The sequence below is a fragment of the Elephas maximus genome, chromosome 2 (genome assembly GCF_024166365.1).
Source record: "Elephas maximus indicus isolate mEleMax1 chromosome 2, mEleMax1 primary haplotype, whole genome shotgun sequence".
In the NCBI taxonomy this organism is placed as follows: domain Eukaryota; kingdom Metazoa; phylum Chordata; class Mammalia; order Proboscidea; family Elephantidae; genus Elephas; species Elephas maximus.
The window spans coordinates 190,249,275-190,266,367 of record NC_064820.1 but is presented as its reverse complement, the minus strand read 5'-3'; the positions used below and the strand labels follow the sequence as shown (position 1 = coordinate 190,266,367).

Genomic DNA, 17,093 nt, shown 5'->3' with positions numbered 1-17,093 from the left:
AGGAGTGAGGAGCTAGGAGCCAGGGAGAGATGAGAGAGCCAGCCCCCCACGTGGGCCCTACCCGGGTGGCCAGCAGCCGGCCGCTGCAATTCCAGCGCTGACAGTGCTGCTCGCAGCTCTCCAAGCATCGTCCTGAAGCGAGGAGACGTCCTTGCTAGAAAGGAGCTTGGAGGTCACCCTGAATCAGTACTCCCTTCCTCCCCTCTGAAGGTGGGCCAGGTCAGGAAAGGGAGGGAGAAGTGGGGGCTGGAGGAGAAGGAATCCTTTCTGAAGATCTTTCCCCATCACTGTTACACGCACATACACACACACAGAGAAACACACATACACACTCACACACACAAAGACAAACATACAGATACGCACACTCACAGACATACACAGAGACACACTCACACTCATACAGACACACCCGCCCACACACACACTAACACAGCTACACACACATACTCACACAGACACACCCACACTCACACACAAACACACAGACACACACACTCACACAGACACACCCACACACACAAACACACACACTCTCTGTTATACACACACACACGCAGACACACACACACACAGTTCCCCTTCTCCTAAAACCCCTGAGGAGGGTCTGCAGCCACGTGAGCTCACCGGAAAGGAAGAGGAAAAAATCAATATGATTGATCATGAGCTATATTTAATCCTCGCTGTAGCTCTAGTATTTTTTTTTTTTTTGTAGCTCTAGTATAGCCCTTTCAGCTGTGGGGTCGGCAAGGCGTGGGTGGCCCCTCCTCACCAGAGACAGAAGTTCTGGGACATGAGCCCAGAAGGCAGGGGGCTCACACTAAGATATCAATGCCCCTTCCCAGCTGGGAGAGCGGCTAGGGGAAGCTGGGCCTGTTTCTCGCTCTCTGAGTCGGCCCTCATAGATGATGGACAAATAAACAGAGGGATAGAAAGATAGGTAGATGGGTGGGTGGATGGAAAGGAGAGAAGGAGGAACGGAGCAAGAGAGAGAGGAAAGGAGGAAGGAAGGAAGGAGAGAGCTAGGAAGGGACTGAAGGAAGAAAGGGTTGATTTGCCAAGTACCTACTGTGTGCTCAGCTCTGTGCCAGGCACCTCCCCAAGCATGAAGAGAAGCCCCTTTGCCATGATGTCCTCAGGGGAGTGACCCACATCCACACCCCCACATCCACACTGGGGATGCAACGTGAACAGAACAGGCACACCCAACCCTCGAGGAATTTGTGTTTGTTGCAGCAGGAGAGAAAGATAGTGAATAACTAAACGCATAGCATAACGCCCGATGATGAGAAGTGCTCGGGGGAAAAGTATACCCATGAGGGGCAGAGACAGGGACTCTCTGATAAGGGGACAATTAAATGGGAGCCTGGATGAAGTAGGGAAGCAGCCATGGGGGTGTCTGATAAGAGCATTCTCAGGTTGGGGTGATAGCTAATACAGAAGCACTTAGCTGGGAGCCTGAATGATGTGGCCGTGGTGGCCAGGGCACATTGAGCAGCAACAAGAGCCTGAGGTTGGAGCAGTAGTCAGGAGCCAGGCCGCACTGGGCCTTGCAGCTGATTCAAGGACTATGGGGGCTCAGACTCAGAGGAAGGGTCCCTGCTACCTCAGCCCTGGGCCTGAGGCCCCACCAGCCAGCACAAGGACCTTGCTCCTCGCTGGGACTCAGCCATCCAGCAGGGTGGGGAAAATGGCGACAAGAGGGCCTCCTCCCACCCTTGCCCCCAGCTCACCCCCTTTCTGTGTGATCCATAAAGTCAGCCCCTGATTATGCTTGGGGATACCCCCACAATCACTTTATCCATTCATCCAGTGACCTGTAGGGGAGGCCTGCTCTCTGCCAGGCTTTGAGCTGGACATGGGGACACATCAGAAAGCAGGGCAGGTTCATTGCTTTCCAGGGCTCAAATTCTGGGAGGGGAGCCAGACATATCAACAGAGGCTTCCACCCCGGCAGGGCCCTCTCTGGGACAAGGGCAAGCATGGGGGCTCAGAGCATGTCCCCCAGCCTGGGGGTTCAGGAAGGCTGACTGGTGGAGCCAAGCCCAAGCGAAGGTGAGCTGACACCAGTCGACAACATGCCTGAGCTGGAGGAAGCCTGCAGAGTACTAACTCCACACCGAGCATCCCACCTCCCCACCACACCTATTAAAGATGAGGAAACCAAGGCCCAGGGAGAGAATGGGACAGGCTCAAGGTCAAGGAGCAAGTGGCCCAGGCTCTTCCCACTCAAACTCAGCCCCTAAGAAGGAGCAAGGGGCCTAGACTGAGAGCACCCAGAGGGCTGGGCCAGCTATGTCTGACTCACCATCAGTAATTAGGATCCTATGCTCACTAATTAGTCCTTGAATGCGTGACTGCGACACTGGTTCACACCCAACAAGAGGGTCCAACAAAGACCCTTATCTGGCTTGGGACGGCAGCCCGAGCATGGTCAGCCAGGCCCTGCAGCCTGGAATCAAGCTGAAGGACCCTCTTCTACCTGCATGACATACCAGGGTCCCCCAGTGGAAGGAGGCAGCACCCTTTCTTCTCCAGGGTCCCTTCTGGAACCTAAGAAGGGAGACTCAACCTGAGCCCATGGCAGTGCCCCCTGCCCCTCAACCATCTCACAAAAATGGGTACAAGTAGTTACTATTAATATTCTTGCTTTAATAATAATATTACCTTAGGACATAAGATATTATCTCATTTCAATTAACCCATTTTATAGAAGAGGAAACAGTACTGGAAAGGCTATCTCACAGATCCACAGTCTCCCAGCTAGTAAGTGTTGAAGCCGAGATTCAAATCCCACCCCCTCAAGTCTACACGCTCAACCCCTCCGATTACCACCTCCCTGCCTAGCACAGCGCCTGCCCTGGCCTGCTCAGTCCCGGAGGGCGAGACTCCCGCAAAACTTTTTTTGTGTAATTTTTGTCTCAAGGAGAGAAACTCTTTTTCCAAGGGAAATCAGAAGAAACATTCAATCATAAGGCTTTAAAGGCAGAGTTGCCCCTCAGCCCCGCCCCCAATGCTGGGACCCCTGAAACTTCCTGGGTCCAGACTCAGCTGCCCCAGGCTCTCCCTGTGCCCATCCCCATCTGGAAGTCCACCTCCGGTCACCCAGCAGCCACACTTCCTGCCTCCACATCCTGGGCTTAGGTGCATCAACCAGGAGGGCAGGTGGCGGGGGGCCTTCTCATGCCCACTTGTCAGATGAAGACATTTAGCCCACAGCCAAAGACACTCGCCCCAGGCCCTGCAGCTGCGCAGGGGCAGAGCTGCAAGTGGGACTCAGATGTCCTGCCTCCCGGTCCAGTGCTGTTTCTTCCAGGGGGCAGCTGCCTGCAGGACAGGGGTAACTGGACAGAGGATAGGAAGAAGAGGGGCTGATGTAATCCCAGGTGGGCAGGGTGGCCCTGTATCCCCCCAGGTATACCATCACTGAAGCCTTCAGTCCTTCAGCTGTAGTCCTCTCCCTCTAGAGACCAGCCCCAAGCTAAGACAGCACCCTCTTCCTAGAGCAGCCCACCCTTGGGGCTCCCACAGTGCTCCAGGGGCCACAGGGAGACCCTCTTACAGAATACCAAGGCATGGAAGCCCCAGGAGCATTCATGCAGATTTCACCGAAGGACCACCCACTGCTGCCAAGCACCCAGACAAAGGTAGACCTGCACCTGGAGCCCTCCCAGGCTGAGTCTAATGCCTCCTATAGACTTGGGGTATTTATAAGAATCTGAGATTCTGAGTATTTGTGAGGAGACCAGATTTCAGGCGTTTATAGGGATCCTGTTTATACCGGGTGTTTGCTGAAATTCTGAGCTATGGCATGTTATAAAATTACGTTATTCTAACGAAGTATACATTAGATTGATTGCATGATTCTTTCTGCTGGATTGAACCTGAGAAGGAGGGAGCAAGTTCCTGGACCATCCAGGGCACCCTGGCCTGAGGACTGCCACTGCCCCTCCCCCGTAGGCAAGGCAGATCCCCTAATGCAGATGGACAGAGCAGTTCCATCCTCCTGGCCCGGCCCGGCCCGGCCACATAAATCACTCTCCCAATAATATTTGTATTGATTATCTAGATTGGAAGCCTCAATTGGCTCCATTGTCTCACTTCCTCTCCCAGGGCTCACAGATGGGGTCCCTGCACCTCATCTGCGATTCTAATTCGACATTTAAATGGAGCAGGAGCAGCCAGCAAGGCCCCCCCCAACCCCACACTGTCCTGGGTGTTGGGGGGTTGGCAGAGTGTATAACAATATTCCTGGGGAGAGGGTTACTAAATCATGGAGTCTGTGGTACTAGAAGAGAAGCCATGATTGGCCAACCCCAGGGGTGATCCCTGGGTACCACCTGGGAGCTTGCTGGAAATGCCAAAGCTCAGGCCCCACCCCAGACCTGCAGGATCTGGAATCTGCATTTTCACAAGATCCTTTGGTGATTCACATGCAAGTTAACAGTTAAGCAGCACAGCTCTAGCCCAATCCTTATATTTTACTGAAGGGAAACTGAGGCCCAGATCAAGCAAAGGGCTTGCCCAAGGTCACACAGAGCTCAGCCGAGGAAAGGAGAGGGCACAGCCAGCATCCTGGCTTATCATCTTCCACGCTCCTACCTCCTGTCTCAGGGCATGGACAGATGGTTCAGACCAGAGTCTGACCCCCCTGTACTCTCCCAGCCTGGAGGGGCCAGCGAGAGCTTCGGGCTCTCCAGGAGGGCACCTCCTGCCCGCCCGGCCAGCCAGCTGCCCCTTCTCTGGCAGCAACTGGACAGCAGATCCCAGGGAAAACTGCCACCTGGGTCTGCCCAGCACAGCCGGGCGTCAGGGGAGGGGGGCACAGAGCCACAGGAGGCCCAGAGAGGCGGCCAGCAGAGGGCCTGGGAGAGATGGGAAGGGGGCAGGGACTGTGCACAGAGGGAGGAGGACAGGGAGAAGGAAGAAGATGGTACAGAGCGGGGCACAGAGAGATGGCAGAAACAAAGAACGGGGAGAGGAGAGGAGGACTCAGACTGAGAGAAGACAGGGCGGGGAAGGGCGGCAGTAAGAGTGTGCGGGGCAGGGAGAAGCGAGGGAGGCAGCTGGCCTGGAGATGCCGGAGCCCAGCCACCGAGCCACCGCCTGCATGGCCCAGCCCTGCCCGCCTGGCCTGGCCCAGCCCACCCCCAGTGGCGGTGCAGCTGCCACACTTGGGCCCTACCATGAGGTCAGTCCTGCCCCGGGGCTGAGAGAAAATAAATGGTGTCCAAGATAAAAGGTCCAAGAAATTATTTGTCTTGTTGTCACGTCCCGACTGCAATGGGCAGGGGCCAGCGGGCAGCGGGGGCACCACCGCAGAGGGGCCTAGGCTGGCAGGCTCAGCCGCCACCCACAGGACCCACAGTCACAGCTCTCCAAGCCCTGGCCTGAGAACCAGGGATGGGGGGCGGGTGCTTTCCAGTGAGAGTCGAGAGTTGGGACCAGGGGGCCTCACAGCAGCCTCTGCTTTTCCTTCCCAGCAACTTTAAATAAATAACCTGGATGATGAGGGTATGCTCCATGTCTGTGTCTGCCAGATCCCCCCAAGCTCTGAAGGGAGGGATCACGTCTGGTTCACTCACTGCTGAGGGTCTGCTGAGGGTCTTTGCGGGCTAGGGGCTTAGGGAGTGGGGGGAGTCAGAGTGTCTCACTCTCCCAGGCCCCCTTGCAGAGGCAGCGTCTATATGCGTTATGAGCTCGAGTTTGTGCACCTGTAAGCCACAGGTACTCACAATACCTTGGGACACAGCCCCTTGAACCTGCCCTTGGCCCTGGTTCAGGGGCCCATGTCCCAAGGTTTTGTGAGTACCCGTGGCTTACAGGTGCACAAACTCGAGCTCATAACACATACAGACACATGCCCAGACACACACACACACACACACACACACACCACCAGGCCAGATTCCACCAACATCAGCAGCAGCATCCAAAAAGCACTACCCAGAGGGTACCTCCCCAGAGTGTCTGAGCCTGGGAGAGAACCACCTGCTTTAGGCAATCCCCAGGCAACCACCACCCGACACCCGTGATGACTGTCATTTACGTTCTCAGTTAACACTCCCAACAAGGCTCTCAAAGATGCACTACTGCATGCCCATCTTACAGATGAGGCAACTGAGGCCCAGATGGGCTGAGTGACAGGTCCCAGATCACACAGCTAGGACATGGCAAAGCTAGGATTTGAATTTGAGTCCTTCAAGGCCTTAAAGAGTATGTGTTTGGTGAGGGGGGCGGGGGGAGGGAGTTGGCACATACCATACTTGTCCCCGTCCTCGCCGCGGGCACTGATCCTGCGGCCCAGGACCTGGATGTGTTTCCCACTGGTCCGGCTGTAGAGCTGGTACAGCCGCAGCTGCTTACGGCTCACATCGTCCCGAGCCCGTGTCTGGTTCTCCACATGGATTCGGAAGTCCACGTTTTCCTCGGCCACCAGCACCTGGGCAGGGAAAGGGAGACAGTGAGCCACTCTGGAGCTCCTGGGTCCTCTCCAGACCAGAGCCAGCAATGTTCACATCAAAGAGCAAGGCTCGGGCCAGGTCCACCACACACACACCCTCGTCTCACAGATGAGCAACTGAAGCTCAGAGGTGAGAAGTAGGTTGCGCAAGGTAGCCCAGACAAGAAATGGCAAAGCTAAGTATCAGCCCAGGGTTAAAGCAAGGAGGTTGGAGGGAAGGTTTCTGGAGTGACCTTGGGCATATGATTTCTTCTCCCTCAAATTCTTCTCTGTAAAATTGAGGGTGGGAGAGGGACAACATCCCTGCCCTGACTACATCCCAAGGTAGCTGTGAAGATAAAATGAGCAAATGGGGTCGGGGGAAGTGCCTAAAATGATGTGGAGATTGGAGATTGACAGGGCACATATAACTGTTGTTTGGGTTCACATCGGGAAAGGAGGGAGGCCTGGTGAGTCTCATTCTGGGGATGAATGAACCAGAGGCCACCGCAACTTCTCCCCTGGGATCTAATGCTGGGGGGTCTCCTCCCCATCCCCCGAGGGACCTCACACCACCCCCAACACCAAGCATGTACCCACATTCTGACCCTCTTGAAGATGACCTCACTTTGCATCTCCCATTGAGATCCCCTGTATCCCTCAAGGTTTGACTCTTGACTGGCCACTTCCTCCAGGAAGCCTTCTCTGGTTATGCCAACACATCTCTCTCCAGTCTTCCTGTCCCCCACCACTGCCTCTCACCTAGACTACTTCCAACAACCCCCTCACTGGCCTCCTGGCTTCCACTCTTTCCCCTGCAGTCTATCCTCCACTCAAATCCAACCACCTATGTAATCCTCCCTCCCTCTCAACACTCTACTGGCTTCCCATCACCCTGAGGTCAAGGCCGTGCATGGGGAGACCCTGACTGCCATCCCCCCTCATCTCCTACCATTCTCTCCCCTCATTACACTGGCTGCCTTACTATGCCTGGGAACCTTCGGAAACATTTCTGCCTCAGGGCCTTCGCACCTGCTGTTCCCTCTGCCTCGAAGCCCTTTCTGGCCCCTCTGCTTCATTCAGGAATCTGCTCCAATATCACCTCCTCAGATCTTTCTTGAACAACTTTCTGAGACAGCACCCACCTCCATCACTCTCCCCTTCTTTTCCACTCTTTGTTTTTCTTTCTGGACTTCGCAACCTGACAGAACATCTATAATCTGTTTACTGTCTGTCTCCCGCGCTGTTAAACAGGCAGCACCATGAAAGCTGGAGCTGTACCTTTGTGCTGCTATACCCCCAGCCACCAGCACAGCAGAAACACCAACATTTGTTGAATGAATGAATGAACAAATGAATTTTGAATAGACGTACTGGCCATTTAGCATTAATTAGGCTTTCCTATGACCTGCTAGAGTCCTGGTGGCGCAGTGGTTAAGAACTATGGCTGCTAACCGAAAGGCTGGCAGTTTAAATCTACCAGCCACTCCATGGAAACCCTACTGGGCAGTTCTACTCCGTCCCATAGGGTCACTATGAGTCAGAATTGACTTGATGGCAGTGGGGTTTATGTCCTGCTATTTGTTTCCCTGCATCATCCCATCTGAACCATAAGACTGAACAGGGCTCTGGGTTTGTTCTGTGAGCCCACAAAAGCTCTGGCACAATGCTGAGCACGCAGGAGGACCACACGGGACCCCTTGCTGTGAGAGCACGGCACCGTCTAGCCCATGGCAGAGCTCTCAGAACCTTGCCTAGCCACGCCTCTGCCCCATTCCTGAACCACAAGCTCCCAAGGACCAGGGTCGTATTCTCCTCATTGCTAAGCCCCCACGTCCCACCTAGTGTCTCTGCAGCCCCCAACTGACCTGCACATTCTTCCACCCCAGCCTGGGCCCCACAGGCACTTCAGTTTGATGTATTATTTAACTTTTACAGTAAATCTTTGGAGAAACATATCGCCCCATATTACAGATGAGGAAACTGAGGATCTGAAGCTTAAATGACAAGGTCACAGAGTGGGCTATGGCAGAGCTAAACCCAGGTGTCTGTGGCCAACCCCGTACACCACCCCTGCAGGCAGCCCCCGGGCCTCAGGCCCTGTCTTTGCCGCCCTCCTTGCTGGGCCCCCCTGCCCCACCACTGAGAAATGCTACCATGATCAGGAGCGCAGGGCCCAGGTTCAAACCCCAGGGTGTGCCACTCCCTAGCTAAGGGAACTCAGGCAAGCTTCTAACCTCACTGCCCCTCAGATTCCTCACCTATAAGATGAGGTGATGACAACGGTACCTACCTCACAGGTTGCTATGAAGACTAAACATATAAAATAACATACAAAGTGCTCAGAGCAGTGCCTGGCACAGAGTAAGCACTCAATAGGGGTAACTACTGATATAACACGAGAGCCTCTTTAAGCTCTAAGTGAAGCCCAGGGTCCCTGGGTAGCACAAGCAGTTACGTGCCTGACTACTGATCAAAAGGTTGGCAGTTCGAACCCACTCGGAAGTGCCTCGGAAGAAAGACCTGGTAATCTACTTCTGAAAGGTCACAGCCTGAAAACCCTACGGAGCACAGTTCTACTCTGCACACAGTTTTGGGCTACCCTGAGTCTGCGCTGGCTTCACAGCAACTGGCAAGGCAAAGCCTCACAAACACAAGCAGCTCACACTCTCACACCCCAAGAGCCAGGGCTCCTCCTTGGTACCGATGACAATTCGAGACGCTGGTACTGCTCTGACACTCCCAACAACCCTGTAACATGGCACCACTTATCATCTCCATTTGACAGATGCAGAAACTGAGGCTCAGACAAGTCCAGTCCGTTGCTATGAGCCAGGTGAAGCAGGATAGGCCACTGGCATCCTCTCGGTTTCCACGATCCCTCACAGCCAGCCCCCATGCCCAGTCACAGCCTGGGACCCACAGGAAGGAAAGACCCTCAATGTCCCTGAGGCCCACACCTGGGGCCGTGTGTCCTGGAGACCCCCATTCATTCCCTCGACCTCCCTGGAATGACTTCCTGAGGCAGCCAGGCCTCTCCCCTCCCCCAAGGACTTCCCTGCACCCCTGCCTGCCCTCTCCTCTCCTCCTGCTCACAGGAGACCTTATCGACCAGAGGTCAAACCAATCTCCTAACCCCAGGCCCCTGAGGGGAGCTGCCCTGGCCCAGAAGCCAGCTTCCCATTAATGATTTTCTCCCTGCCCACTGGACAGAGGCAGTGGGGTGACCTAGGGTCAGAGGGGCTATCAGGTGGCCCTTCTCCAGGATGTGGGCGGGGACAATCCATCTTGCCCAGCTTCCAACGTTTAAGCCATGCTGTGTGGCTAGACCAACCCTGGGGGAGGTAAAGGGGGTGGCCTCTGACACAGAGTCTGTCCTCCTGGCAAGGCAGGGGTCCTCCTGGGCTTCCAGGCAAGACCTCTGCCTCGGGGACCCTGCCCCCTTCCACCTGGGTGACACTTGCTTTCGGGTGCCTCTTCCTGGAAGCTTTTCCTGCCCCACCCTACCCCCAGGATGGGTTAGCATACTCTACTGCAATGGTGTATTGTCCCTTGAGTTCCTGGACAGCAGAAAGCTTGTCTGGTCCAGCCCTGGACCTCCAGTCCTGCCCTGAGAAGGCACTCAGCAAACGTTTGTTAAATGACTGCCTCAGACTAGGAAACTGGAAGCTGAGATCAGCTCCTCCACTTCACTACCCCAACAAGCACAGCGCCCAACAGAGGGAAGACCCGCGATGTTTATGCTATTGATTGCTAAGCTGCTCTCTGTCCCAGTCACTCTGCTAAGAAGTACTCTAGATATGGCTGAGTCGATTCCAACTCATGGTGGCCCCATGTGTGCAGAGTAGAACGGCACCATAGGGTTTTCAAGGCTGTGACCTTTCAGAAACGGATTGCCAGGCCTGTCTTTCAAGGTACCTCGGGGTGGGTTTGAACCATCAACCTTTTGGCCAGTAGTCCAGCACTTAATTGTTTGAGGTTGGCAATTTGAGTCTACCAGAGGCATCTCAGAAGAAAGGCTAGATATGATATTTGTAATTCCCTCACCCACCTATGGAGGGAGAACCCATTTCACAGATCTGACCTCTGAGGCAACTTCTCCAGGGACACAGAGTCTGCCTCCAGACCTCCCACAAAGTGGGGCCACCTCGAGGAACATTCCTTCCCCCCTCCATTCATGCTGGCTGGTGGCAGGTCGCTTCCCCTTTGCTGCCCTGAGAAGAGACCTCCCTTTGAGGCCTCCCCAGATAGAGCTGCTCTCTCCCAGTTAACTCCCTCCCAGGTGCACGATTAACAAGTGGTGTTGAAAAGTTGCTTCATGAAAAAAATCAAATTGCTGCAACTCTTTCAAGGCGAGAAGGGCTGGCACATAACGAATGCTCCCTTCTGCAAAGGGAAGGCACCTTTTGTCTCTCTGCCTTTCCCTCAACCTCGCACATAAGAATTATCTTGAGGGTGGAAGCAGCTTTTCTCACAGCGGGGTGGCCTGTAATGGGGTTCCCCTGCAGCCTAAGACTCCAACCACCCCCCGCCTGGCCCCTTCCCCAGCCCTGAGAACTTTAGTTCTAGGGAGAATATTTGCTCCTCAAACCAGAAACCGTACAAGGAGCAGCAAGTAGGGTCAGATCTCCCCTGCCCCGGGGTCTACCAAGGTCCTGGGCACCGTCCTCAGTGGGACAAAGCTGACTGCCCACTCTCATCCTCGTCAAGTGCACCCTCAGAAAGCACACCCTAAATGCACAACGTGATACCATCTCCCTATTCAAAACCCTGCCCTGGCCGCCCACCACCCACAGGATCACAGCCGAGTGCCCCTTACCATCTAGCCCTTGCCTATCTTCCAAGCCTCCTCTCTCAGGAACCTTGGTGGGAACCTGCCACGGAGTGAAAAGAGCTTGGGATGAGCCCCCAGCCCAGTGCCAGCTGCCAGGGTTCTCCCCAGGGCCCCTCTCCCAGTAGGTATCCAGCAGCCACCAACCTCATAGACCCTCTCATGGCTCTAAAAGGCCTGTGTGGGGGCTTGCTATTTCTTCCAGAGCCACACCACCACTTCGCATGGACATCTGCCACATTACACATGACCCACATACACACTCGCCATAAACATGCACATCCCACAAGCATTCAACAACGAAGTGACTAGCTGCCTTTATGCCTTACCTGGTTCCGCCCCAGATTACCAACTCCTTTGACTTCTTTAAGCCTCAGCTTTCTCATCTGCAAAACGGGGATCATTTATATTTACCTCAGGAAAAGATTATATTAATAATAATAGCCACTACTGTTTTTTCCTTATCTCGTTTTGTTTTTTTAAACAGCGCTACTTACTGAGCAGAAACCTGGTAGTTAAGAGTAGTTAAGAGCTACAGCTGCTAACCAAAAGGTCAGCAGTTCAAATCCACCAGGCACTCCTTGGAAACCCTATGGGGCAGTTCTACTCTGTCCTATCAGGTCGCTGAGTTGGAATTGACTTAACAGCAACGGGTTTGGGGTTTTTTTGTTGTTTTTGGTTTTACTTATCGAGTGTCCTTTGTGTGCTAAGAATGACTTTAGGTAAATTATCCCACAAAATATCCAGAGCAACCCTATGAGTAGGTATGATCAGTAACCCCATTTTACAGATGAGGAAACTGTGACAGAGAGTTTAAATCACTTGTCCCCAGTCACAGAATTGGCGAGCCAAGAAATCAAGATTCAGATGCAGTTACCCCTCATTCTAGAGCCCAAGCTCTCTGCCACTTCACCATTGCCAGCTTCCATCCTCTCTCTGTCTCCCTCGCCCATTTCCCTTCCTCTGTTTCAGGAGAGCAGTTGGTTCTGGCCACAAGCTTGAGTGGTCAGGGGTAGTGGCATGAAAGGACCGAAGGCCTGAAGCTAGCCCCACCCACCCAAGTGATGAGGATGGGGTCAGACTGCCCCCTCCCACCCAGGTCACTGCTCTTCAGGATGGCTGCTCAAGATTGGTGCCCCTGCCTCTAGGAAGCCTGCCCAGAGTGGGAGGGTATCCCTAACCCCAGGAGGAGTGATCCACAGACTTCCAGCTACATTCCACTACCACCATCTGCCTCTCACCAACAGTGGCATCTCCAAGCCAAGGCCTTTAGCGCTGCTCCAAACTCTGGATCCAAACCTGAGACCTGCACCCACTCTAGGAGTGGTCCCTGGAAAAGGTGGTACTCTCTCCACCCCAAATGCAGCTCCCCAGACCCTCCCTTGAGAGCGGGCCTGGACTCTGGCCCAGACTGGCCACCAGCCACAATGCCCTGCAGATTGTTACTACCCTTGAGAGCACACCCACTAACTGGGTGTTGCTCGATGCCAGGGCCCACCATCCTACTCCTCACATCACCTGAGCAGGTGACAGATGACAAAGAGAGACACAAAGAGGCCAGATGACTTGCCCAAGTTGTACAGAAAGTAGAAGACAGAGCCAAGATTTGAACCTCTCTCTGGAACCCTAGTGGCACAATGGTTACGCACTCAGCTGCTAACTGAAAGGTCAACGGTTTGAACCCACCCAGCAGCTCCATGGAAGAAAAGACCTGGTGATCCGCTTCTGTAAAGATTACAGCCTAGGAAACTTAAGAGCAGTTCTAGTCTGTCCTATAGGGTCGCTGTGAGTCAGGTGGGCTTGACGGCACACAACAACAAGAACAACTGGCTTCAAAGCCCTTGTCCTTTCTTCCCCCAGCCAGCACCCCTGGACAGAAAGAGGGGGTGGAAAGCCAGGCTCAACCTTGAATCTGAGCTCCACTCAGCCCCCTCAGCCTGACTTCTCTCTCTCATCACACTCCTCACACCCTGCTCGGCCAGGACACAGTGACGCTGCCACGTCACCTTCCCCACCCCTAGCCTGTCCATTAAGCTCCCAGGGCTATCAATGTATTGATTGGTAAGGCTGAGCTATCAGCATAGGACGGGTGGGGGCGGGGGCTGCTGCCACCCCAGGCAGCTGAAAGAAGCCTTGCAAAGCTGAAGGATGAGGGTTGGAACCTAGGGTCAGCCTTCCTCCCCCCATACATCAGCCTTCTCCATACAGATCATCAATATGGGAGCCGCTGTTACTGCTACTGCTGGGAGTCACCCTGGAGCCAGCCTGGGGGAGGGGACAGAGCCCTTGAAAGACCCACACTCTCTCTCCTCCCATTACCCTTTCCTCCAATCCCTGTTTCAATTCCATCTCCCTCAGAACCCCTGGTGGTAGGGGTGGGGTCATCCACGCCAATGAGATAATAAACAAACCCTTTATTTCAGAATTCAATGCCCACCTCTGCCCACTGTTTTGGCCTGGCCTTTCCCATCACCCCCATTCCCAAACTTAATACTCCAGTCACCCCAACTGGCTTAGAGCTCCCTGAGCACATGAGACTATTCCCTGATTTCATGTGGAGCTGTTCCATGTACCTCCAATGCCTTTTCCAAACACACACACATACACACACATGCATGAGCTCACAATAACTTCTTTGCCTGGCCTGCTCCTATTTCAAGATTCAGACTGGGCATCTTCCTTAGCCAGAGCCTCTGCCCCCAGAGTTTGGCTTCAGGGCCCTTCATCAGAGTACCCACTGCACCCTTGAGTCCCTGTCCCCCAGCACAGATCCCTCAGATTTCTGCCAGGTCCCCGAGGACTGGGACAGGTCCTGACCTCTCCCATGCCCCGGCACCTGGAACCAAGGAGAGTTTGCGGGGGGTTCAATCCACTACCTGGCCCCTCCACTCACTGACCCAACATCCATCTTGCATACCAGGCTCTGTGCCAGATACCACAGGGCCCATAGGGCAAGTCAGACCCCCTGTGCCTTCCAGGAACCTATGAGCTGGCAGCAAGCAAGACTCTAGATATATCAGAGTCAAATACAGAACTACAGCCCACATTTACTTAACAGATATAATGAGCCAGGCGCTGGTCCAAGTGCTTCCCCAGGTGACCACAATTCACCCTTAGAGCAAGCCCAAGAGGGAGGTTCTGTCTCGATGCCCATATTCAAGAAGAGCCATGGGAAGGCCCAGCCATTGGCTCAATCACACAGCTACCAAGTGGCTGAGGTGTGGTGGGACCCAGGCAAACTGAGTCCAGAGCCTGAGCTCCCATTTGTCCCTCTGTGCACCCAGCAGAGAATGCAGTGGGTCACAGGACGGTCAAAAAGTGCTGTGGGATTCCCAGGCAGAAGGTAAGATGGGGTGGAGAGGATGGATGGTCAATAAAGCTACCCAAAGTGTCCACCATTCCTTCAGAGGGAGCACTTTGACAAAAAAGCTGACACCTCAAATGTCTTCTTCATCCCCCTCAAAACCCAGTCCAAGTGGTATAGCAATAGACACACAGACCAATGGAACAGAACTGAGAGCCCAGGAGTAAACCCACACATTTATGGTCAGTTGATTTTTGACAAGAGTGCTAAGTCCATTCGAGGCGGAAAGAAGAGTCTCTTCATTAAATTAAAAACAAAACAAAACAAACCCACTGCCATCGAGTCAATTCCGACTCATAGCGACCCAATAGGACAGAGTAGAACTGCTCTATAGAGTTTCCAAGGAGCGCCTGGTGAAGCTGAACTGCCAACCTTTGGGTTAGCAGCCGTAGCTCTTAACCACTATGCCACCAGGGTTTCTAAATAGTGCTGGAAAAATAGGATTTTCACATGCAGAAAAATTAAACATGATCCATGCCTCACATCATACACAAAAACAAATTCAGAATGGATTAAGGGCCTAAATGTGCAAACTAAAACCATAAAATTCTTGGAAGAAAAAGCCTAAAAACACTGTTAGGCCTAGCTTTCAACAATGGATTATCTAATGTAATAACAAAAGCAGTAACAGCAAAAGACAATATAAATAAATGGGACCTCATAAAAATTAGAAACTTTTGTTCATCAAAAGACTTTACCAAAAAAGTGAAAAAACAAGCTACCAACTGGGAGACTATCTTTGGAAACCATAAGAATCTAATAATCCAAATACATATAAAACTTTGACAACTTAACAACAAAAAGACAAACCACTCAGTCATAAAATGGGCAAAGGACTTGAATAGACATTTCACCAGAGAGGACATTCAAACAACCACAAAACACATGAAAAGATGCTCAGGGTCATCAGCCATCAGAGAGATGTAAATCAAAACCAAGAGTAGCATTTCATTCCCACCAGGATGGCTAAGATTAAAAAAATAAAAATAATGAACGTTGCCGAGGATGTGGGGAAACTGGAACCCTTATCCATTGCTGGTAGGAACGTGCAAAACAGTACAGCCATTGTGGAAAACAGTGTGGTGGTTCCTCAAAAAATTAAAAATAGAACTACCATATGACCCAACAATTGTACCCCTAGGTATATACTTGAAAGACTTGAAAGCAGAGACTCAAAAAGAGACTTGTACACCCAGGAAAGGATTACCCAATAGGCAAGGTAAGCATGTGCTTAGGCATCACCAAAACAGAGGCACCAGTTGCCCAAGGGAAAGACCTCAAAAAATGCCAAGCAGACGGACACAAGGAAAAGCGAGTGCCACAGTGCAAGAGAACTGGCAGGTCACTAAATGAAACTGATACCATTTTATAAATTTTGTATACAATAACATTTCCCTTTTCATTTTGGACGAATATGGTATAACCTCACATTCAGTTCTCCCTCATCTACCACATAAGAATGCACCAGCGGCACTATAATCATGTGACTTATCTGGTCCTGTGCAAATCGAACCAAAATCAGATCGAGCATACCCTTGTATTTGTACCATGCTCTTTGAGATCACTCTCACCACAGTCAGGTATCAGCAGCAGTCCAAAGAGCTGTGAAGACATAGCATCAAAGGATGGAAAGTAAGCACACAAGTTTTTAGGTATTATTTCAAGACAAAAAACACTCCTGGAGATTTGTGAAGGGCCCACCAACAAACATCGTACAACAAATGAATGAAATTGTTTCCAACTGCCTTGTAAGTACTATTTCTTTTGACTATTCAGACCTGAAGAATTTATTGTTGCATAAGTTTTATTTATTTCAATTATTCAAATTTATTTGGTATGGTAGAGCCAAATTTAAAAAGTGACATAATTGTATACCCAGGTAAAATGAAATGGCAACAGCTAAGTAAAGTGTAAAAACAAAACCTTGCAGAAAATAAAAAGAATTTGTGAATCCCTAAAGACAATTCCAAAAATAACTTCCTTTTTAAAACATAATGAATGAGAAGAGACTTCTGTTGAACACTCAAGTTTAATGGGTACAAATCGTTATACTAGCACCGCTAGTGCTGAAATTACTAATAGCAATACAAATATAACAGAATTTGTTCCAAATTCTGCATCCAGTCCTTGCTGTAGTAAAGAAAATAACGGTGTAGGAAGTAGAACTATCTTAGAATCTGAAATTGTTGCATCTGTAGATCCCATAAATAACAGAACTACAGATCCTGCTTTTCAGAATAATATTTCTTCTAATGATGTATATTACTGGATCAAAAGAAGGCCAAGTGATTGTCAACATCACAACAGACGATTTGAAATTTGTGTTGAAAATTTCTGGATGGAAACAAACAAGGTTCTGTAGCCAGAATATATTTCTAGCGTACTAAGCTAATGGTGAAAATTGTAAGAGGGACAGGCTACTGTATTCTCCATCAGTCAGCTCTGTATATTGTTTT

The 17,093-nt window shown here is 51.8% G+C and overlaps 1 protein-coding gene across 1 annotated transcript in view; it reads right to left on the bottom strand.

Annotated features, from left to right (window-relative positions):
* FGF18 (fibroblast growth factor 18) overlaps nucleotides 1–17,093 on the bottom strand; it is a 42,726-nt gene that overhangs the window by 13,228 nt on the left and 12,405 nt on the right. The window contains exon 3 of the mRNA XM_049858900.1: nucleotides 6,262–6,442. Coding sequence (XP_049714857.1) covers nucleotides 6,262–6,442 — 181 coding nt within the window. The remainder of the gene's footprint in view (nucleotides 1–6,261; nucleotides 6,443–17,093) is intronic.